Source organism: Sorghum bicolor, chromosome 4 (assembly GCF_000003195.3).
Source record: "Sorghum bicolor cultivar BTx623 chromosome 4, Sorghum_bicolor_NCBIv3, whole genome shotgun sequence".
Lineage (NCBI taxonomy): Eukaryota > Viridiplantae > Streptophyta > Magnoliopsida > Poales > Poaceae > Sorghum > Sorghum bicolor.
In genome coordinates this window covers 7,420,894-7,443,016 of record NC_012873.2, presented here as the reverse complement: position 1 = coordinate 7,443,016, position 22,123 = coordinate 7,420,894, and the positions used below count along the sequence as shown (strand labels likewise).

General features: G+C 42.4%; 2 protein-coding genes and 3 long non-coding RNA genes across 6 annotated transcripts; 3 read left to right on the top strand and 2 right to left on the bottom strand.

Annotated features, from left to right (window-relative positions):
* On the top strand, nucleotides 119–7,962 carry LOC110434698. 2 transcript variants are annotated; one of them, XR_002452338.1, is made up of 5 exons: nucleotides 119–413; nucleotides 6,352–6,457; nucleotides 6,563–6,709; nucleotides 6,929–7,042; nucleotides 7,160–7,962. It is a non-coding gene; the product is annotated as an uncharacterized LOC110434698 (long non-coding RNA). The 2 variants fall into 2 exon arrangements; XR_002452339.1 differs by lacking the exon at nucleotides 119–413 and adding an exon at nucleotides 6,144–6,277.
* On the bottom strand, nucleotides 966–7,600 carry LOC8071667 (ABC transporter G family member 39). Its single transcript, XM_002451709.2, has 23 exons — nucleotides 7,234–7,600; nucleotides 6,965–7,085; nucleotides 6,768–6,856; nucleotides 6,607–6,691; nucleotides 6,319–6,478; nucleotides 6,161–6,237; nucleotides 6,022–6,072; nucleotides 5,853–5,943; nucleotides 5,457–5,758; nucleotides 5,097–5,378; nucleotides 4,539–5,016; nucleotides 4,365–4,468; nucleotides 4,112–4,274; nucleotides 3,904–4,026; nucleotides 3,708–3,817; nucleotides 3,286–3,618; nucleotides 2,886–3,176; nucleotides 2,713–2,796; nucleotides 2,491–2,624; nucleotides 2,176–2,403; nucleotides 1,914–2,085; nucleotides 1,567–1,821; nucleotides 966–1,478 (listed from the first exon to the last, which is right to left on the bottom strand). The coding sequence occupies exons 1-23, from the start codon at nucleotides 7,560–7,562 to the stop codon at nucleotides 1,218–1,220; spliced, it is 4,323 nt and encodes a 1,440-aa protein (XP_002451754.1). The 5' UTR covers nucleotides 7,563–7,600; the 3' UTR covers nucleotides 966–1,217.
* On the bottom strand, nucleotides 14,757–21,562 carry LOC8071666 (ABC transporter G family member 39). Its single transcript, XM_002451708.2, has 22 exons — nucleotides 21,039–21,562; nucleotides 20,713–20,833; nucleotides 20,422–20,595; nucleotides 20,104–20,263; nucleotides 19,945–20,021; nucleotides 19,804–19,854; nucleotides 19,633–19,723; nucleotides 19,237–19,538; nucleotides 18,877–19,158; nucleotides 18,318–18,795; nucleotides 18,144–18,247; nucleotides 17,888–18,050; nucleotides 17,681–17,803; nucleotides 17,484–17,593; nucleotides 17,062–17,394; nucleotides 16,673–16,963; nucleotides 16,499–16,582; nucleotides 16,277–16,410; nucleotides 15,962–16,189; nucleotides 15,697–15,868; nucleotides 15,343–15,597; nucleotides 14,757–15,254 (listed from the first exon to the last, which is right to left on the bottom strand). Exons 1-22 carry the CDS (start codon nucleotides 21,371–21,373, stop codon nucleotides 14,994–14,996), a joined length of 4,329 nt encoding a protein of 1,442 aa, XP_002451753.1. The 5' UTR covers nucleotides 21,374–21,562; the 3' UTR covers nucleotides 14,757–14,993.
* On the top strand, nucleotides 20,304–21,114 carry LOC110434699. The gene is made up of 3 exons (XR_002452340.1): nucleotides 20,304–20,552; nucleotides 20,668–20,790; nucleotides 20,993–21,114. It is a non-coding gene; the product is annotated as an uncharacterized LOC110434699 (long non-coding RNA).
* On the top strand, nucleotides 21,510–21,842 carry LOC110434700. The gene is made up of 2 exons (XR_002452341.1): nucleotides 21,510–21,649; nucleotides 21,728–21,842. It is a non-coding gene; the product is annotated as an uncharacterized LOC110434700 (long non-coding RNA).

The following is a 22,123-nucleotide window of genomic DNA, read 5'->3' as shown; positions in this document are numbered from 1 at the left end:
TCAGAACAAGCACACTAAAATCAAATCTAAGCGTCTTGAAAAATTTTGACCGGGCACTAACTAGTATGAACCTGGACTGGACCACCAACATCATCTTGGGCAAAATTTGTTCGCGGATCACTCACGTGCCAAAGCAAAAAGCCATATTCTGAAATCTCTCGTCAGGAGACTGGAACCGGGCCACACCGCGCCCGAGTCGCGCAAACTCCGCAGCGGTGGCGGGCCATTCCGGCGGCCGGAGTAGCGAGGCTCTAGTCTAGACCGTTGATGCCTCTTCGGCGGCTTGTTCCGCACCCAGCCTGCGGTGGTGGACTGGCGGTTCCGTCCTCGTCCTGCTTGGCATATGGCAAATGGCATGGGCTGCGGCTGCGGCGGCTGGCGCGAGCAGTGGGAGCTACGGCTGCAGCCTGCAGGTGATGATGCTAATCTCGCGATTTTATCCTTCCATTGAGCAGTTTTGCGCCGCAAATTGTGATCCATTATACTAGCATTTAGATACAGACCAAGCCTGCCGATGGGCGATGGATGGGGGGGGGGGGGGGGGTGAAGAGGTTGATTTGGGATTTAGAAAGGGTTTGCGAGTCACGACCCGCACCTGCCGCCTGTTCCTCGGCTCTTTCGCTGGTCGGTGCACCATTCTGGGTTCTGCGTAGGAATTACGACAAGTTACTTGATGATGTTGTTCAGGATACCAATTCGGTTCGAGTTTCGCGAAATTTCGGATCCCTGGCCACTTAGTGGCAGAATTGGGGTTCGTCAGCAGTGAGAGGGATGCTGCTTCTGAATGTTCAGTTTATCTGTGTTCCTAATTTATATTTATGGACATCTTTAAGTATCTGTCATTCTGTCAGAACCGAAATGCCCTTCTTCGTTACATAGGCTGATAGGCGCCACCTTCTTTTTTCCCCCCTCATGTTCATGGACTTAATTTCTGGAGGCAAGTCTCACTTGGACAAAAGGTATAGATTTAACGGAAAATCTTACATTGAAGTATTGAACTCAGCTCTGCACAGTCTACATACAATTTACACACAGGCCCCTTTCTGTTCAGTACAGGCCAAACTGGTCGGAAAACAAAAAATGACGTTAACTTCCTAGAAAGAAGCAACGGCTACATATATACTCTCTCACCATTTTACATTGCTGCAGTGCCTATATAGTATATACTGAAAGTGAGCTGAAGCAACACCAAATCTTTTTTTAGATGGCGCCCACCCTTATCTTCTCTGGAAGTTGAAGACTTTGATGGAGAAGGCAAAGACGAAAGCAAAGAGAACAGTGAATCCAACAACAGCAGTAGCTACATAAGCCAAGTCGTCATGATAGAATCCAAAGAATCTGTTGACGAAATCTTTCACTATCTCATCATCTTCCAGCCTGACGTCTGTGATGTCTCCAAATTGTGAGGCGACAAGTCCATATAGTGTCCAAGCCACTGGGCAAGCCCACGAGTACCATCTCCACCATATTGGTATCCTCTGCAAGCCAGCCATGTATGCTTCAGCATCAACAGTACAGAGAAAATTGAGGTGTAGCATAGTACAAGGGTTACTCTTGGACACTTACCGGGCGGGGGATAAGGAAGCCGGCAAAGATGTTCCATATTGCGTAGAATGCAGTTGAGACTATAGCGGCAATGTCACTGTTTGGTGTCATGGCGACTGCCATCATCCCATAGAACGTGAAGTACATGAAGGTGAAGAACATGAAGAACATATACCATAAGAACTTCTCAGCTGTCCATTCAAAGCCAATCAGGCTGTAGACAATGAGACCATACACGACTGTCTGAAGGAAGATGTGTGGGATCTCAATAAGAACCTGTTCAAAGGTAGTAGAACTCAGCTCTAGGTTTAAGGAAGAAAAGAACAATTATTTCCTATTATCCAAATGTTCAGTTACAACCAAATTACCTGTGCAAAAGCATAGGGTAGAGCAGAGTACATTCCAGCTGCCTTTTCTCGGTAGAAAACTGTTCGCTCAACATCCACAATTGGCTGCACAGTTTGACCATTCTGAATTCCAATGAAAAGAACTGCTGCATACATGGATCCCAAAGCATATAACAGGTCCTGCCTAGTGCCACTGGAGAAAAGACAGTACAAGTAAGTTTCTTTGTCACAATGTGCCAACATATATCAGGTCACAGCTGGTGCTGTAAGCAAAGGTACTTACATTTTCTTTCCTAAGTTTAAGAAGATGGTTCCGAAGATGAGAGCAATAACTGTTGTGAAGAAGATTCTAGTTGCGGTATATGATGGATTTCTCCAGTAAGACTTGTGCTGCTTCCACAGGCAAGCCATGCATTGTGTAAGGAAGGATTGTGAATACTGGGTTGGGAAGTACAAGTCCCTGGACCCTGGTGGTGGTATGCTTAATTCACTAATCAAAGCTTTGTTCCTCCTGCAATGATGCACCCCAATCAGCAACATGAAACACAGCACAGATAAAGCATAAACACCATTCTGAGGTTAATCTGATTGAACATACCGGTACAGGTCAGAGTTTCTGTATACTTCGGCAAAGTTGATCCCAAGGATATCTTCTTGAGATAAGGTGGTCACTTCCAACATCCAAGTTGCAGGGTTGTAACCATCCTTGATTTTCTTTACTCCTTCTATTCCCTGCATTTGAATCACGAAGCATGGTTACATGGATGTCATAAGTTGGAAGTGGATGTGTGTTTCTCAATATGTGAGTTCTGAAGCTCACCTCAAAGTAGTCAATCAGATGGCATGAGTTGCGTCCCAAAGGTCCGACATATATTTCTTCTCCTCCTCGTTTCATTAGAAATAGCTGCAGAGTTCAAGAAGACATGTGAGTGTTACATGCAGAGTTAAAAAAAAACTTTGGAAGAACCTTGTTTTATGGTTTTTGCCACTTACCTCATCGAAAGCTTCAAATATATCAATGCTTGGCTGGTGGATTGTGCAGACAACCGTCCTTCCAGTATCCACCGTGTTTCGGACTGCCCTCATCACGATTGCAGCTGCCCTCGCATCTAGTCCTGAAGTTGGTTCATCCATGAATATGATGGATGGATTGGCCACGAGCTCAACAGCAATGGTGAGTCTCTTCCTCTGTTCTGTGGATAAACCATTTACTCCTGGCAGTCCTACCAATGCTCCCCTCAGTGGTGTCAATTCCACGAGTTCCATGACTTGTTCCACAAACATCTGCACCAATGAAGTAATCCGATTAGTGAAGCACTATAATTATCGGCTACTATGAAAAATATTACTGTGTTGCTTAAGAGCTAGCAGAATGAAGTCAATTCTGACCTACCTTTCTTGCTTCTGAATCCACTTCATGGGGCAACCGGAGCCATGCGGAGTACAGGAGGGATTCATAAACAGTGACATGTGGAGAATGGATATCATTTTGCTCACAGTAGCCAGCAATCCGAGCAAAGGTTTCTTGTTTCTTTGGGTATCCAGAGATTGAAATATCTCCTTCAATGTAACCACCAGTTTTCCTTCCCGCCAACACATCCATCAGGGTAGTCTTACCCGCTCCACTGACTCCCATCAGTGCTGTAAGGACTCCTGGTCTGAAGGCTCCACTTACACCCTTCAGCAGCAGTAGACGGTCTTCAGTAATACCTTTGTCTTTCATTTCCTATCAAAGAGTCATACAATTATTAATTACTATTTAGTATTATCAGTTTGTGTTTTTTTGATAACACAGATCTTCTAATTTATGCTTACCTGAGGCATGTCCACTGAGTATTTGACATTGTCAAAGGTGATGGACAATGGCGTAAATGGAAGTGCCATTCCTCTATTCCTGGTTTCAGCTCCAGCAATTTCTCCTCTTCCTGCATTTTTATGGACTTGTTACAATGATGCAACAATGACATGTATTATCTGATGTATGTTGCATGGAGATCTGCTTATGACTCACCATCTGAAGGCGAATTCTGAGAAGATGTTCCAAGAGCCAGCAACTCAACATTTTCACCAGTACGGTTTACATGCTTCTCCCTCAGCTCCTCTTCAGAAACAACGGCCTGACCTTGTCCAAGTGCTGTGTTTACAAGAATTATGTTAGTGCCAAACATAAGATATTTTAAAGTGTGTGGACTATCCGTTTGAGCAGAGAAGGTACTCACGGCCAAGCCAGTCAAGGAACAGAATGAAGAGTACGTTGAAGAGCATGATATACCCAAGCAATGCACCAACACCAATCCAATACCAGTTTGGATCGACAAAGATGCCGCGGGCCTTTAGGATTTGAACTCCGAGCGTGTCGTTGCTATGTGTACTATCGACAACCTAAGAAAAGATTGACATTATTTGTTAACTCCGCTGTCTATCTGAACTTTAGAGTGATCATAGCTTAGATTGGTTAAGTCACTACATTACCTTTTGCCAGCTATGGCCAAGGAATTCATTCACTGCTATGGCATTCTGGGCATACATCAGAGGGGAGGACCAATAGCCCCAGATCCAATATTTCTTGATGTTATCTGCAGAAGAGAACTCAATTACATGATCCTAGAACTATCAAAGCAATGGGTGTATGAAGACTTGTCTTACCTCTTGCTATCAAGAAACCACCAAGAATCAGAAGAACAAGCTGCGCGAATGACCCAAATGTGTCTGCGACGACCATTTCTCTGCCTACTGCAGCAAGAAGCCGGAAAAGTCCAGATGCCATCTGGCTGATTAGTACGAGCAGCAGGTAATGGCGAAAGAACCTTTCGATGTTTGGATCGAAGCCAATGACATAGTAAGTCATGCCAATCCACACAGCGCATTCCAAAAATGATATTGGTATCTTTAGCAACCATGTAGGCAATGCATATGCCCACGATGGATAGAAGAGGAGATCCCTCTGCTTATAGAATATTGGCAGCTTTGCAATACTCATGGCGAGCTCAGCAAAACCATTGAACAAATGTGTGACTAGTCCAAGGAACATAGCGCCCAGAAATATCACTCCATCTTCGACACCACGTCGATGCATTGTCGTGCGCAGGAAGACCGTCATCGCAATGGTTCCGAGAATGATGAGCTGGTGCAAATATGGAACATTCATCAGAATTTACTATCTGATTTGGAAGTTGAGAAGAATTCAGAAAGCAAGATGAATACCTGGACTACTTTGAAGATATAAACAAATGAGTTCCTCTTCATCAGTAGCCACTCTCTAGAGAAGCATGCTTTGAGAAGCTCCATCTTGCTGATACCATACTTCGACGTTGTGAGAGCTGCAGGATGGTTCCTGGTGCGATCGAAGGGCTCCTTGAGCTCTGTTCCCAGCTTACGCCCAACGTGGAATGCTTTGAACGCTTCTGAAAAGTCATTAACTGAGATGTATCTGTATCGCTCGTCTCTTCTGCACCAGTACTGGTGTTGATCCTTCCTAGATGTAACCTGTGATCACAGAGAGCAATGTTAAATTGGGTTCCAAGTCTGAACGTGCAGTAAATAGGAGTCTGCAGGATCACTCACTTCTTGCAAGAAGTCTGCAACACCTTTTCTCTCAGGACATTTGAAGCCCATGGCCTCAAAGAATTCAAGGACATTCTCCCGAGGACCCTGGTATACGATTTGGCCCTCAGAGAGGAGAACAATGTCATCGAAGAGCTCATATGTTTCAGGCGCAGGCTGAAGCAATGCGATAAGTGCAGTTCCACCAAGGATGTGGACCGACTGCCTTAGAGAGTTAACAATCTGATATGTTGTGGAGCTGTCCAGACCAGTGGAGATTTCATCCATGAATAGCGCCTTAGCTGGACCAACAAGCATCTCGCCTGTGAAAATTCAACAAGACATGAAGTCAGATTTTTCAATCAGGGTCGAAAGGCTTGATACACAAATCTTAATTTAACTGCAGATTGCACATACCAGTTGTGACACGCTTCTTTTGTCCTCCTGAGATACCTCTGATCATAGAGTCTCCAACCATTGTATCTGCACAGACCTCCAGACCTAGAATCTGCAAAAGAAATACAGGCAGTGTTAGGGGTCATATCCATTTCTCCTATCTATTTTTGTTCAGTATATTTTTACCCACCTTGAGGATGTAATCTGTGACCACACTTTCCTGACCTTCCACGGAAATAGCCTATTTGCACAGAATCACACAATAACTTAGTAACCTTTGTTACTTGCAATGTAAATACAGGGTTTGATTTGAATTAAATGAAATATACCTTCATGTAAACATCGATATCAGGATCTGGCTGAATGTTGGCTTCTTTCTCCCTTCTTGAAAGTTCAGTAAGCATGTCTGTGTAATTGAAAACACCATCAGATCCACTTTACCAAAGGTGAATGATCTTTGTTCCTTTTCAATGTCAGTGTTACATACCATAACGTGTTCCAACTCCTTGACATCTTGCAGAGAAGGAAAGTGTTTCCCGGACCGTCATTTCGCCTACGTGAATATCATGCTGCCCAATGTATGCTGATGTCCTCTGAGGGACAAATTCATCCATGTCATGACCATTGTAAGTTACTCTTCCTGACACCTGAAATTTTCCATTGCAAGTTCATCCATTTTAGTACAATTTGCTGGTACCTTTCTCCCAAAATACATATTTTTTTGTGCCTAGGATCTCGAAGTTCATAATCAAGAAAGTATTCTAAGATGTGGTACCTTCAGAGTTGAGTCAAGTTTCCCTGACAAAGCCAGAAGTAGACTTGTTTTCCCGGATCCAGGGGGACCAAGCAGCAGAGACATTCTGAACAGATAGGCAATAGTAAGTACAACTACATAAAAACTGAGATCTTGGATTTTAAAATTCTTGGATTCCTTACCTGCCGGGTCGTATGACTCCACTGATGTCGTGAAGGATAGAGATAGGTCTCTTCCCGCTGGCAACGATGTGCATAGCACTTAGTGCATCCTGTGATAGGAGCAGCTCACAAGAGTTAGTAGTTGAAGGAACTTAACAAGCCTTTTTTTTCCCCATGGCTAGGAAGCATGAAGGTGCCGCTGCAGATGAGATGCATACCATGATTTTGTTGGAGAAGAAGTTGGTCATCGTCGGGATACCCCGGTTGCCGACGTAGGCCTCTGCATCGATGTTCAGGTGCTCAAACCGCACTTCTATTGTTGGATTATCGATCCCAACTCTGCAAAACCCAAAAGAAAAAGAACAACAACAACACATGAGTAACACTGTATGCTTCTCTGTGAATTGCTGCAGATCATTTCTCAAGTGCTTCTGAGTTGCTTTCAGAGGTGATCAAGGATTGGAGATGAAGAAGTGGATTTGCTCACCGCTCCATACGGTCACGGAGCTTGAGCAGGAAGCGCTCGTTGTCCTCCTCGGCGGTGCGTACAAGGCGCTCAATGAGGTTCTTGCGCTCCTCCATGCCGAGCCCCTGGATGTCCACCTCCTCGAAGCCTGCGCCGGCGCCCGTGAGGATGCCCTTGCGCATGCGGTCGTAGGTGGGCAGCTTCTCGATGGCCGCCCATCGCAGCGCCTCCTCGTCGTCCTCCTCCCGCACGGACCGGCCGAAAGCGTCGCTCCGCCCTGACGCCCGCCACGACGACGCCGTCCGCCGCATGCTCCCGCTGGCGATGCTCCCCATCCGCACTAAATCCATCCTCGACTGATGTCAAACCCGCCCTCCGTTCTTTGTCTTTCCCGACAATCACTTCTCCAGTTCTCCCTGCTTGAGCTTGACTCTGTTCTTGTCTTTCTGCAGCAGCTGTAGGCTTGTGTGTTGATCTCCGTGAAGAAGACGAGGAAGAGGAAGAGGAAGAGGAAGGGAGAGACAAGAGAGGTGTGAATGTCTGAGGAACGAGGAGGTGGCGATTGAGGTATAAATACCTGCGCGCGCTAATGCTCGTCGGGGAAGATGATTAGCGCGTGCGAACTGCTCTCAGGTGGCGGGCGCGTCGTTGACTTTGACTCGCGGGAAATTCGGCCGTTGTACTAGTTTTATTGCTTTCCAAAAATTGCGACTCTTGCCTAGCGTAAATAGTTTGACCGTTTGAATTGAATGGGCTCCGCTGTGCGCCGCTTGACCAGGCCCGAGTTGTTTGCTGGTCTTGTGTCCTGGTCTACTGGACCCGAACGACGAGCTCACTTGGCGTTCGTTGCTTCACCAGCTCGTGCTGTTTGCTGGCAGTGACGCATGTAGAACAAGATTGAAGGGGTGCTGATTTCTTCTTCTTCTTCTTCTACTATTTCTCTTTATTTTTCTTCTTTCCTCCACTTCTTCTTCCTCACCCTCTTATATCTCCATTAATGCACTAGGTGTAGGGGGGGTCCGCCCCTGTTTGCTGTTCTTGTGAAGCTAAAATTTGTCAGCTGAAACTAGACTCAGTATTCTCATGGTATTGGTTCTCTTTGGCCTCTCCACGTAGACTTAGTCCGTTCCTTCACAATAGTATGTTTTGACTCAAGGCACACAAGATGCTTAGGGGGTGTTAAAATTTAATAGGCATTATAGTATTTTTGTTTTATTTGATATTTGATAATTAGTGTCTAATCATGGACTAATTATGTTCTAGCTATGTTTTTAGTTATATATATATACAAGTGCTATTCTACACCCTAGGTGTAGAATAATATTCTACACCCTAGGTGTAGAATATTATTCTACACCAATCTGTTATACTGAACAGAATTCAGTATTATTCAGTATTCACGTTTCAGTATTGTTCAGTATTTCATGATCCTAGGTGTAGTGATGGATGATACTGAACGTTGTTCAGTACTGCTCAGTATTTTTTCTGCTCAGTTTTGACTTGCGGTATATATATATATATATATATATATATATATATATATATATATATATATATATATATATATATATATATATATATATATATATATATATATAGTACTCCATGCATGTGTCTAAACATTCGATGTTACAGGGAGTTAAAAAAATCAGAGGAACCAAACAAGGCCTCACACTAAAAGGTTGCTTCTCCTAACCCATCAGTGAGCACTGGTGTGTAACTGCAGCAGATATATTGTCCATACGGCACTCCATCTTATAGTCTAGGAAAATGCTAGCCAGTTCATGATTGTCAAATATGGAGTTTGGAGCACTCTGGTTGGAAAATCAGTGCAAAAAATAAGCGGATGGTGAAAATACAGTGAATAAACACTAACCTTTCTGTCAATGGAAAAGGTAAACACCAGGCTAGCTTTCTTGGATTTTTTTTTTCTAAGAAAGGTAATCACGGTCACGGCTATTCATGCCGGAAGAAGCAGATAATCACATGCCTTCATCTTTAGCGAGATCTTTTGTAGGAGCATCGTGAGTTTTTTTTAAAAAAGAACAGGAGGGGCATGGGAGCCCCTACTGAAAATTTTATTAAAACAACCTAGGAGATTGCAAAAACAGGCGAAACAAGTTCAAAGGTAAAAATAAACAAGGAAAAAAGACTAAAACTAAACTAGGGGAGGAGGGAGATGGATTTCAAATCCATTCAGGACACAAAGAAAGAAATGAAAAAAATCAAAAAAATTACACAAGCTGCTCTAACCATGATTCAATTCTAGGAAAGTACTTCTTCTTAACCTTCCACAGGAGCTGTTTGACGTGATACCTAAAAATTTTGATGCAGCTAAAGCAGTTCACCGAAATTCCTCTAAAAATAACATCATTTCTGGAGATCCAAATGCTCCGGCACAAGAGAATTATCACCTCCATGAAGAAGGAAACATTTAGCTGAGTTTTGAGGCTTTGAAGTCTTCGAAGAATATCTGGCTCACTGATGATGACCAAACCAAGGAGGCTCCAACAGTTTCTAGCGAAGCTACATTCCATGAAAAGATGATCCACGGTTTCTTCAAACTGAAGAGAGCAAAGGACACAATTTGTAGATGGGATTGGCATGTGCTTTCTGCTGAGTAGGTTGCGAGTGCTGAGCCTGTCTCTTATTGACATGTGCTTTCTACTGAGCCTGTCTCTTATTGCGAGTGCTGAGCCTGTCTCTTATCGTGAGTTTTATTGATCGACACGTTAGAGACAGCCATTAAGCTCCAGACACACTGTTGTGGCATCTTGTATCTACGCGCACCGTATTGCGTAGGCTTATCTGCTTCTTTCGGTATGGCCTCAGACGATTACACCATTGTTTTATGCGTCTCAGGACCTTGCATCGGAGCTTATCCGGTAGTTGCATGCATCATCAGGAGAGGCTCCTAATCCACGTTTAGAGCTGATGACGCCTCATATGTATTTGCCTGTGTGTATTTCTATTCTTCGTATGGAAGGGTAGGGGTATAATCATGCATGATTCTTCTTTTGTTACTGTGAAACTGTGATTAAAAAGCAGCCCTGCGCACATGCAGGAACGCGAGGGCGGGAGTATATTACTGTAGTTTTGTTTGCAAAGAAAAAAAAAATCTACATAACCCCATAAATTGTTAAGGGTGGACTACTTTCACTTCCAAATTATAAAAAAAAACAAGATTTTGTACTCCCTGAACTTTTCAAAACCGGTCAAATAATACTCCCTAAATAGTTTCGGGCGATGGTTTTGCTATAGTAACTGTGGTTTCTTTTTTCTTTTTTTTTATTTATTTTTGTTGAATCTTTAAAAAATCATAGTAAATTATAGAAAAAATTATAAAATAGAAAATCCAATTTTGTTGGACTCCATATTAGTAGATCTACACAGTTTATAATATGGTGTGTCTATTACAAATTTTTTTGTTGTAGCTTTATATTTATGCTTTTTATAATTAATTAGAATAATCCATAGCTGCAGTTTCTATGGTCCAATTATAAAGCATAGATTTAACAAGCATAAATCTAAATAAATCTTTAATTAAGTTATATATGATCCAATAAGTATGAAATTTTTGCTATAGTTTTAGCATACAATAATTAGCACATCATAAAAATTTCACGACAATTGAACCATAGAAGCTACAATATGAATTACTCTAATTAATTATAAAAAAGCATAGATTTAAACTTACAATGAAACCTTTGTAATAAAGCATATACCATATCATATGTTTACTGTGTAGATCTACTCATGTGGAGTCAACACAAAATTAATTTTTTTCATTTTTCTATAATTTTTTAAAGATTCATAAAAAATAAATAAATAAAAATAAAAAGATAAAATTACTATCACTGTAGCAAAACTGTTTGGGGGGATTATTTGACTAGTTTTAGAAAGTTTAGGGGGTAGAAAATCTGGTTTATAGATCAGGGAGTGAAGTAGTCCATCCTTTATAGTTGAGGGGGTTATGTAGACTTTTTTCACAAAGAAAACAAGCTTTATTCCTACTTTTGGATAAAATAATACCTTTTTTGCGAGATGGATAAAAGAATACTTGCGACGTGCATAAAGCCATAAATAAACTTGGTAAAAAACAAAAAATGTGTCAGTTGAAAATAGAGAAATCTTATTTACTTCTTTTCTTTTAGGAAAAAAGATATTTCTTATTTCTCGGAAGACCAAAAAGTAGCAATGCAGATTTATGCGAGTTGTGTGACTTTTGTGTCTGTGTATACTAACACGAAAAAGTCTACATCATCCCCCTAAAGTGATATATACTTTACCCCCGAACTATGAAACGATCTAATTTAATCTCTGAACTATCCAAACTCGTTTAAATCACCCCTGGGCGGTTTTTGACGGCGATTTTGCTACAGTAACCATGGTTTTGCTACAGTCTGGCTTTTCTTTTTCCCTATTTATTTTCATATTATCTTTAAAAAATCATAATAAATCACAGAAAAATCATAAAATAGAAAATCTAATTTTGTTGGACTCCTCATGAGTAGATCTACGCGATGAATATATAATATGGTATACTTTAGTATAATTTTTTTTTGTAGCTTTAAATTAGTTAGAAAAATCAAATTTTATCTGTAATTAATTGGAATAATTCATAGCTGCAGCTTCTATGGTCCAATTCTGGTGAAATTTTTATGGTGGACTAATTATTCTATGCTTGAACTACAGTAAATATTTCATACTTATCGGATCATGTATAAATTAGTTATAGATTTATTTATATTTAACAAGCATAAACCTGAATAAATCTATAACTAAGTAACATATGATCAAATGAGTACGAAATTTGTACTAAACTATGCCATATTATATATTCATTGTGTAGATCTACTCATGTGGAGTCCAATAAAATTAGATTTTCTATTTTATGATTTTTTTATGATTTACTATGTTTTTTCAAAGATTCAGCGAAAACAAATAGAAAAAAGAATAGTTCAGAGGATAAATTAGACAGTTTCATAGTTCGGGGGTAAAGTAGACACCACCCTATAGTTTAGGGGGTGATATAGACTTTTTCCTATACTAACATGACCACATATATCTGTTTTTTTTTCAATATTAAATTTGATTTGAAATAATTACAAATTGTGCCAAATATATTTGACCCTTAACCATTTATTGTCAAAATACAATATAAATATCTTATTCCAAATTATAGGTAAAATCACAAATCTATACCTATATATAAAGAGGCAGAATTTCAGTCTGCCCACTTTTTTCTGCCGCCACCTAAATCCATCCGGCTCGGAATCGGCGGTAGCTTAAGAGAAAAAAGATCCGCTGCCCCAGAGGTATCCTGGGTCTCGAAGATAGGGGACGAGCCCTCGCCTGCTGCCGACCGGGACACGGCCTCGCGCTTGCCTACTGCTGTCCGAGATGCGCGCTCGCTTGCCGCCGCCCGGTTCACGGCCTCGCGCTCGCCTGCCGCGCCCAGGACGTGCTCTCGCCTGCCGCCGCCCGGAACACAGCCTCATGCTCGCCTGCCGCATGGGTTGTGCCCTCGCGAGCCGCATAGCTACGGAGCACCGAGATAAGAATTGGATGGGCGGTGTGGAGATGGAAGGCGTGGTCGCGTGGAGACGCAAATTGTCCGGTAGTGGAGCTAGATACATCTCCCCATCTCCCATGCCTAGAAATTGTCTGGTAGTGGGTCCCACCCATGCCTAGATTTTTCTTTGGGTAAAAGGTTACTGTGGAAAAAAAATTTTATTCTGAGATATTGACTTTATCACATTAGTGAGATTAAATGATAAGCTATCGTGAATAATATATGTTATTTATCCATAAGCACAAATGATAAGTTATTTAGTAGCATGGAATCCATATGAGATAACGTGTTGTCTAACTCAAATATGGTGTGCCCATGAAAGGTTATAGAAAACAAAAAAAATTGAAGCAAAAGTATAAAAATATCTTTGAAAATTGCTTCTAATCTCCTTGGCATAAAATCACTAACGTTTAGAGAAAATATAAGTAGTCTTCTAAGTTCTAATTGAATGATGATGGTCCTCTAGAGAAAAAAAATTAGATTGATACTTAATTAAATGACAATAAACGTAGTAAAGTACAATCTTATACCCCCTACGTCCTAAAATACATCATGTTTTTGACTTCTAGACAAATTGTTTGATTATTTGTCTTATTCATATTTTTTTATAAATGATAAATAAATAAATTATTATTAAAGTATATCTAATAATAAAAGGTCACAACAAAATAGATAATATTTATATCAAATTTTGAATAAGATGAACGGTCAAATAAGATGCCTCAAAGTTAAAAGTATCACTTATTTTGGGACAGATGAAGTATCTATTTACCTATAGTAACAATGATGTTCTTCCCCGGCTCCCACATAAATAGATGTCTTATTTCTATCGTTGTTTGTTATTAACATTCGATATTTTTTCCCCGTTGCAACGCACGGGCATGTTTTGCTAGTAACATTGAAAAGGGAGCAAAATCACATTTGTATATTTTTTCTTTTGTACAAAAGTTAACACTATTATAAGAGGATAATGACGGAATAACTAACCAGAAATACATCCTTGTAATAAAACAAAAAGGAAAAACAACAAATAATACTTTTAACAAATAAAGTCACTATAAAAAATGTTTGAATGTGCAAATGGACATAATTATTTAATATATAACACAAGAAAATCGGTTAATGACAAAACGCCAAAGTCTTCTTGGAATAGCTGATAAAAAGTTCAGTTACCATTAAATCGGTATCTGTTTCAGGTTCAGCGAAATTTCACCCACCCAAACCCCACGCGCCCGCCAGAGTCGCGCAAACCCCCGCATCGGTGGCGGACCATTCCGGCCGTCGGCGTAACGAGCCTCCACGGTGGCTTGTTCCGTACCCAGCCTGCGGTTCCGTCTTTGTCCTGCATGTGCTTGGCGTATGGCATGGGCTGCGGCCTGCGGCCTGCGGCGGCTGGCGCGAGCAATGGGAGCTACGGCTGCAGGTGATAGTCTCGCGATTTATCATTCCATTGAGCAGTTTTGCGCCGCAAAATGTGATCCATTACTCACCTTTACCAAGCCTGCCGATGGGAAAGAGGTTGATTTGGGATTTACTCCTACTCGCACCTGCCTTTCCTCGGCTCTTTTGCTGGTCGGGGCACCTTTCTGGGTTCTGCATAGGAATTACGACAAGTCATTTGATGATCTTCTTCATTCGGGATATGAATTGGGTTCGGATTACGCGCAATTTAGGATCCCTAGCCACTTAGTGGTAGAGTTGCTGTCCGTCAGCAGTGAGAGGGATGCTGCTTCTAATTTCTGAATGTTCAGTTTATTTGTGTTCCTAATATTTATGGACTTCCTCAAGTATCTCTGTGAACCGAAAGTACTTTTGGCTGATTTGTTGCGAGAGAAAAACACTGCTGAATGGCTGATAAGCTCAAGCGAACAAGCTTTTTTTTTTTCACTCAGGCTATTCTCATTCTGCAATGGACTAAATCTTGAGGCAAGTCTCAGTTGGACAAAAGGTATAAATTTAATGGGAGATCTTACATTGAAGTATTGAACTCAATTGTGCACAGTCTACATACAATTTTACACAGAGGCCCCTTTCTGTTCAGTACAGGCCAAACTGGTCGGAAAACAAAAAATGATGTTAACTTCCTAGAAAGAAACAAAGCCTACATATATACTCTCTCACGGGTCATCATTTTACATTGCTGCAGTGCCTATATACTGAAAGTTAGCTGAAGCAACAACAAATTTTTTTTAGATGGCACCCTCTCTTATCTTCTCTGGAAGTTGAAGACTTTGATGGAGAAGGCAAAGACGAAAGCAAAGAGAACAGTGAATCCAACAACAGCAGTAGCTACATAACCCAAGTTGTCATGCTGGAATCCAAAGAATCTGTTGACGAAATCTTTCACTATTTCATCATCTTCCAGCCTGACGTCTGTGATGTCTCCAAATTGTGAGGCAACAAGTCCATATAGTGTCCAAGCCACTGGGCAAGCCCACGAGTACCATCTCCACCATATTGGTATCCTCTGCAAGCCAGCCATGTATGCTTCAGCATCAACAGTACAGAGAAAATTGAGGTGTAGCATAGTACAAGAGTTACTCTTGGACACTTACCGGGCGGGGGATAAGGAAGCCGGCAAAGATGTTCCATATTGCGTAGAATGCAGTTGAGACTATAGCGGCAATGTCACTGTTTGGTGTCATGGCGACTGCCATCATCCCATAGAACGTGAAGTACATGAAGGTGAAGAACATGAAGAACATATACCAGAAGAACTTCTCAGCTGTCCATTCAAAGCCAATCAGGCTGTAGACAATGAGACCATACACGACTGTCTGAAGGAAGATGTGTGGGATCTCAATAAGGACCTATTCAAAGGTAAAAATTGTTAGAACTCAGCTCTAGGTTGAAGGAAGAAAAGAGCAAATTATTTCCTATTATCCAAATGTTCAGTTACAACCAATTACCTGTGCAAAAGCATAGGGTAGAGCAGAGTACATGCCAGCTGCCTTTTCTCGGTAGAAAACTGTTCGCTCAACGTCCACAATTGGCTGCACAGTTTGACCATTCTGAATTCCAATGAAAAGAACTGCTGCATACATGGATCCCAAAGCATACAACAGGTCCTGCCTGGTGCCACTGAAATAAAAGACAAAGTACAGGTAAGTTTCTTTGTCACAATATGCCAACATATATCGGGTCTCAGTCAGTGCTGTAAGCAAAGGTACTTACATTTTCTTTCCTAAGTTTAAGAAGATGGTTCCGAAGATGAGAGCAATAACTGTTGTGAAGAAGATTCTAGTCGCGGTATATGATGGATTTCTCCAGTAAGACATGTGCTGCTTCCACAGGCAAGCCATGCATTGTGTAAGGAAGGACTGTGAATACTGGGTTGGGAAGTACAAGTCCTTGGACCCTGGTGGTGGTGTGCTTAGTTCACTAATCAAAGCTTTGTTCCTCCTGCAATGATGCATTCCAATCAGTGACATGAAACACAGCACAGATAAAGCCTAAACACCATTATGAGGTTAATCTGATTGAACATACCGGTACAGGTCAGAGTTTCTGTATACTTCAGCAAAGTTGATTCCAAGGATATCTTCTTGAGCTAAGGTGGTCACTTCCAACATCCATGTTGCAGGGTTGTAACCATCCTTGATTTTCTTTACTCCTTCTATTCCCTGCATTTGAAGCACGAAGCAATGTTATGTGGCTGCCATAAGTTGGAAGTTGAATGTGTTTGTTCAATAGGTGAGTGCTGAAGCTCACCTCAAAGTAGTCAATCAGATGGCATGAGTTGCGTCCCAAAGGTCCAACATATATTTCTTCCCCTCCCCGTTTCATCAGAAATAGCTGCAGAGTACAAGAAGACATATGGGTGTTACTTCCAGAGTTAAATAAATACCATTGGAAGAACCTTGTTTTATGGTTGTTGCCACTTACCTCATCGAAAGCTTCAAAGATATCAATGCTAGGCTGGTGGATTGTGCAGGCAACCGTCCTTCCAGTATCCACCGTATTTCGGACTGTCCTCATCACGATTGCAGCTGCCCTTGCATCTAGTCCTGAAGTTGGTTCATCCATGAATATGATGGATGGGTTGGCCACGAGCTCAACAGCAATGGTGAGTCTCTTCCTCTGTTCTGTGGATAAACCATTTACTCCTGGCAGTCCTACCAATGCTCCCCTCAGTGGTGTCAATTCCACGAGTTCCATGACTTCTTCCACAAACATCTGCACCCATGAAGTGATCTGATTAGCCAAGCACTATCGGTTGCTAAATGTTACTGTGTTGCTTAAGAGCGAGCAGAATGAAGACAATTTTGACCTACCTTTCTTGCTTCTGAATCCACTTCATGGGGCAACCGGAGCCATGCGGAGTACAGGAGGGATTCATAAACAGTGACATGTGGAGAATGGATATCATTTTGCTCACAGTAGCCAGCAATCCGAGCAAAGGTCTCTTGTTTCTTTGGGTATCCAGAGATTGAAATATCTCCTTCAATGTAACCACCAGTTTTCCTTCCCGCCAACACATCCATCAGGGTAGTCTTACCCGCTCCACTGACTCCCATCAGTGCTGTAAGGACTCCTGGTCTGAAGGCTCCACTTACACCCTTCAGCAGCAGTAGACGGTCTTCAGTAATACCTTTGTCTTTCATTTCCTATCAAAGAGTCATACAATTATTAATTACTATTTAGTATTATCAGTTTGTGTTTTTGTGATAAGACAGATCTTCTAATTTATGCTTACCTGAGGCATGTCCACCGAGTATTTGACATTGTCAAAGGTGATGGACAACGGCATAAATGGAAGTACCATTCCTCTCTTCCTGGTTTCAGCTCCAGCAATTTCTCCTCTTCCTGCATTTTTTATGGACTTGTTACAATGATGGAACAATGACATGTATTATCTGATTTATGTTGCATGGAGATCTGCTTATGACTGACCATCTGAAGGCGAATTCTGGGAAGCTGTTCCAAGAGGCAGCAACTCAACATTTTCACCAGTACGGTTTACATGCTTCTCCCGCAGCTCCTCTTCAGAAACAACGGCCTGACCTTGTCCAAGTGCTGTGTTTACAAGAATTATGTTAGTCCCAAATGCGATGTTTTCAAGTGTGTGGACTGATCCTTTTGAGAAAAGAGGGTACTCACGGCCAAGCCAGTCAAGGAACAGAACGAAGAGTACGTTGAAGAGCATGATATACCCAAGCAATGCACCAACACCAATCCAATACCAGTTTGGATCGACAAAGATGCCGCGGGCCTTTAGGATTTCAACACCGAGTGTGTCGTTGCTTTGTGTGCTATCGACAACCTGCACAGAGATTGACATTGTTTGTTAACTCAGCTGTCTCTCTGATCTTTAGAGTGATCATATCTTAGATTGGTTCAGAAGTCACTACATTACCTTCTGCCAGCTATGGCCAAGGAACTCATTCACTGCTATGGCATTCTGGGCATACATCAGAGGGGAGGACCAATAGCCCCAGATCCAATATTTCTTGATGTTATCTGAAGAAGAAAACTCAATTACATGCTCCTGGAACTATCAAAGCAATGGGTGAATGAAGACTTGTCTTACCTCTTGCTATCAAGAAGCCACCAAGAATCAGAAGAACAAGCTGCGCGAATGACCCAAATGTGTCTGCGACAACCATTTCTCTTCCTAGTGCAGCAAGAAGCCGGAAAAGTCCAGATGCCATCTGGCTGATTAGTACGAGCAGCAGGTAATGGCGAAAGAACCTTTCGATGTTTGGATCAAAGCCAATGACATAGTAAGTCATGCCAATCCACACAGCGCATTCCAAGAATGATATTGGTATCTTTAGCAACCATGTAGGCAGTGCATATGCCCATGATGGATAGAAGAGGAGGTCCCTCTGCTTATAGAATATCGGCAGCTTTGCAATACTCATGGCGAGTTCAGCAAAACCATTGAACAAATGTGTGACTAGTCCAAGGAACATGGCGCCCAGAAATATCACACCATCTTCGACACTACGTCGATGCATTGTCGTGCGCAGGAAGACCGTCATTGCAATGGTTCCAAGAATTATGAGCTGGTGCAAATATGGAACATTCATCAGAATTTACTATCTGAATTTGGAAGTTGAGAAGATTTCTGGAAGCAGGATGAATACCTGGACTACTTTGAAGATATAAACAAATGAGTTCCTCTTCATCAGTAGCCACTCCCTAGAGAAGCATGCTCTGAGAAGCTCCATCTTGCTGATACCATACTTTGACGTTGTGAGAGCTGCAGGATGGTTCCTGGTGCGATCGAAGGGCTCCATGAGCTCTGATCCCAGCTTACGCCCAACGTGGAATGCTTTGAATGCCTCTGAAAAGTCATTAACTGAGATGTATCTGTATCGCTCGTCTCTTCTGCACCAGTACTGGTGCTGATCCTTCCTAGATGTAACCTGTGATCACAGAGAGCAATGTCAAATTGGGCTCCAAGTTTGAACGTGCAGTAAATAGGATTCTTCAGGATCACTCACTTCTTGCAAGAAGTCTGCAACACCTTTTCTCTCAGGACATTTGAAGCCCATGGCCTCAAAGAATTCAAGGACATTCTCCCGAGGACCCTGGTATACAATTTGGCCCTCAGAGAGGAGGACAATGTCATCGAAGAGCTCGTATGTTTCAGGCGCAGGCTGAAGCAATGCAATAAGTGCAGTTCCACCAAGGATGTGGACCGACTGCCTTAGAGAGTTGACGATCTGATATGTTGTGGAGCTGTCCAGACCGGTGGAGATTTCATCCATGAATAGCGCCTTAGCTGGACCAACAAGCATCTCACCTGTGAAAATTCAACAAGACATTGAGTCAGATTTTTCGATCAGGGCCGAAGGGCTTGATGCACAAGTTTTAATTTAACTGCATATTGCACATACCGGTTGTAACACGCTTCTTTTGTCCTCCTGAGATACCTCTGATCATAGAGTCTCCAACCATTGTATCTGCACAGATCTCCAGACCCAGAATCTGCAAAAGAAGTACAGGTACTGTTAGGGGCATACCCATTTCTCCTATTTTCTATTTTTGTGCAGTATATTTTTACTGACCTTGAGGATGTAATCTGTGACCACACTCTCCTGTCCTTCCACGGAGATAGCCTGTTTGCATAGAGGCACACAATAACGTTGAGTAACCTTTGTTACTTCCAACGTAAATACAGGGTTTGATTTGAATTAAATGAACTTTACCTTCATGTAAACATCGATATCAGGATCTGGCTTAATGTTGGCTTCTTTCTCCCTTCTTGAAAGTTCAGTAAGCATGTCTGTAATTGAAAACACCATCAGGTTCTCTTTACCAAAGGTGAATAATTTTGTTTGTTCCTTTTCAATGTCAATGTTATGTACCATAACGTGTTCCAACTCCTTGACATCTTGCAGAGAAGGCAAGTGTTTCCCGAACTGTCATTTCGCCGACGTGAACATCATGCTGCCCGATGTATGCCGATGTCCTCTGAGGGACAAATTCATCCATGTCATGACCATTGTAGGTTACTCTTCCTGACACCTGAAAATTTCATTGCAAGTTCATTCATTTTTGTACAAATTACAGCTATCTTTCTCCCAAATACATACTTTTTCTTGGCCTAGGATTTAGAAGTCGACAATCAATCTCTTTTAAGAAAAAGAGGTTGACAATCAAGAAAGTATTGCAAGGTGTGGTACCTTCAGAGCTGAGTCAAGTTTTCCTGCCAAAGCCAGAAGCAGACTTGTTTTCCCGGAGCCAGGAGGGCCAAGCAGCAAAGACATTCTGCCCGGTCTTATGATTCCACTGATATCGTGAAGGATAGAGATAGGTCTCTTCCCACTCGAAACGATGTGCATAGCGCTTAGTGCATCCTGTGAGAAGAACATCTCACAAGAATTAGTAGCTGAAGGAACTTGACAAGTTTTTTCTTTTTCCATGGCTAGGAAGTAGGAAGCATCAAGGTGCCTTTCTGCAGATGAGATGCATACCATGACTTTGTTGGAGAAGAAGTTGGTCATCGTCGGGACACCTCGGTTGCCGACGTAGGCCTCGGCGTCGATGTTCAGGTTCTCAAACCGCACTTCTATCGTCGGATTGTCGATCCCAACTCTGAAAAAACAAAAAAGAAGAAGTCATGAATAAGTTACTGAATACATAGCACGAGATGCTTCTCCATGATTTGCTGCACAATGAAATGATTCCTGATGCTTGTGCAGATCATTTCCCAAGTGAAGTCCATCTGAAATCTGAATTTTTTTTTGTTTCCAGTCCAAGGACAACTGAAGCAAAGCAAGAGTAGTGGGCGAGTGCTCACCGCTCCATGCGGTCGCGGAGCTTGAGCAGGAAGCGCTCGTTGTCCTCCTCGGCGGTGCGCACGAGGCGCTCGATGAGGTTCTGGCGCTCCTGCATGCCGAGCCCCTGGATGTCCACCTCCTCGATACCGCCGCCGGCGCCGGCGCCCGTGAGGATGCCCTTGCGCATGCGGTCGTAGGTGGGCAGCTTCTCGATGGCCGCCCATCGCAGCGCCTCCTCGTCGTCCTCCTCCCGCACGGACCGGCCGAAGGCGTCGCTCCGCCCGGACCCCCGCCACGACGACGCCGTCCGCCGCATGCTCCCGCTGGCGATGCTCCCCATCCGCACTAAATCCATCCTCGACTGATGTCAAACCCCCTCCGTTCTTTGTCTTTCCCGTTCACTTCTCCAGTTCTTCTCCCTGCTCGAGCTTGAGTGCTTGACTCTGTTCTTTGTCTTTCTACTGTAGCTGGAGTACTCTTGTAGCTTGCCGATCTCCGTGAAGAAGACGATGAAGAGGAAGAGGAAGAGGAAGGGAGAGAGAGGTGTTAGTGTCTGAGGAACGAGGAAGTGGCGATGTGGTATAAATACCTGCGCGCGCTAATGCTCGTCGAGAGGAAGGTGAATTAGTGCGTAAGTGTTCAACGCCTCTGCATTATTATTTGCCACCGTGGACATTTGGCAGGGCTCTTATTTTACCCTGTTTGGCAGGAAGAACGTAGGAAAAACAGAGGACATGCAGTTCCTATAATTTATTTTTTCAATGTACTTGTGGGGGCCCCTCTTCCATGCTTTATTTGATATATACATACCAGATTTCTAAAAAGGAAAAGTATTTACTGTTAATTTTAATTTAAAGCATTGAGTTTCCAGCTAACTCTAAAATTCCTATAGCAGTTAAATGTTCATCTGTTTCAAACACCTGTTTCTATAAAATTATCTGTTTTTACATTTTCATTCTTTTTGCTATTCTTCTATTTTCTTCGGTCTCTGTATTTTTTTTTATTTCTTTGTTCCAAACAGGCCGAGCTGAGTGTAGCTGCCTAGGCAAGCAGCGCCAGGGGATTCTTTTGATCTTGTAGCTTAAGGCTCTTAAGCAGTTTGTTG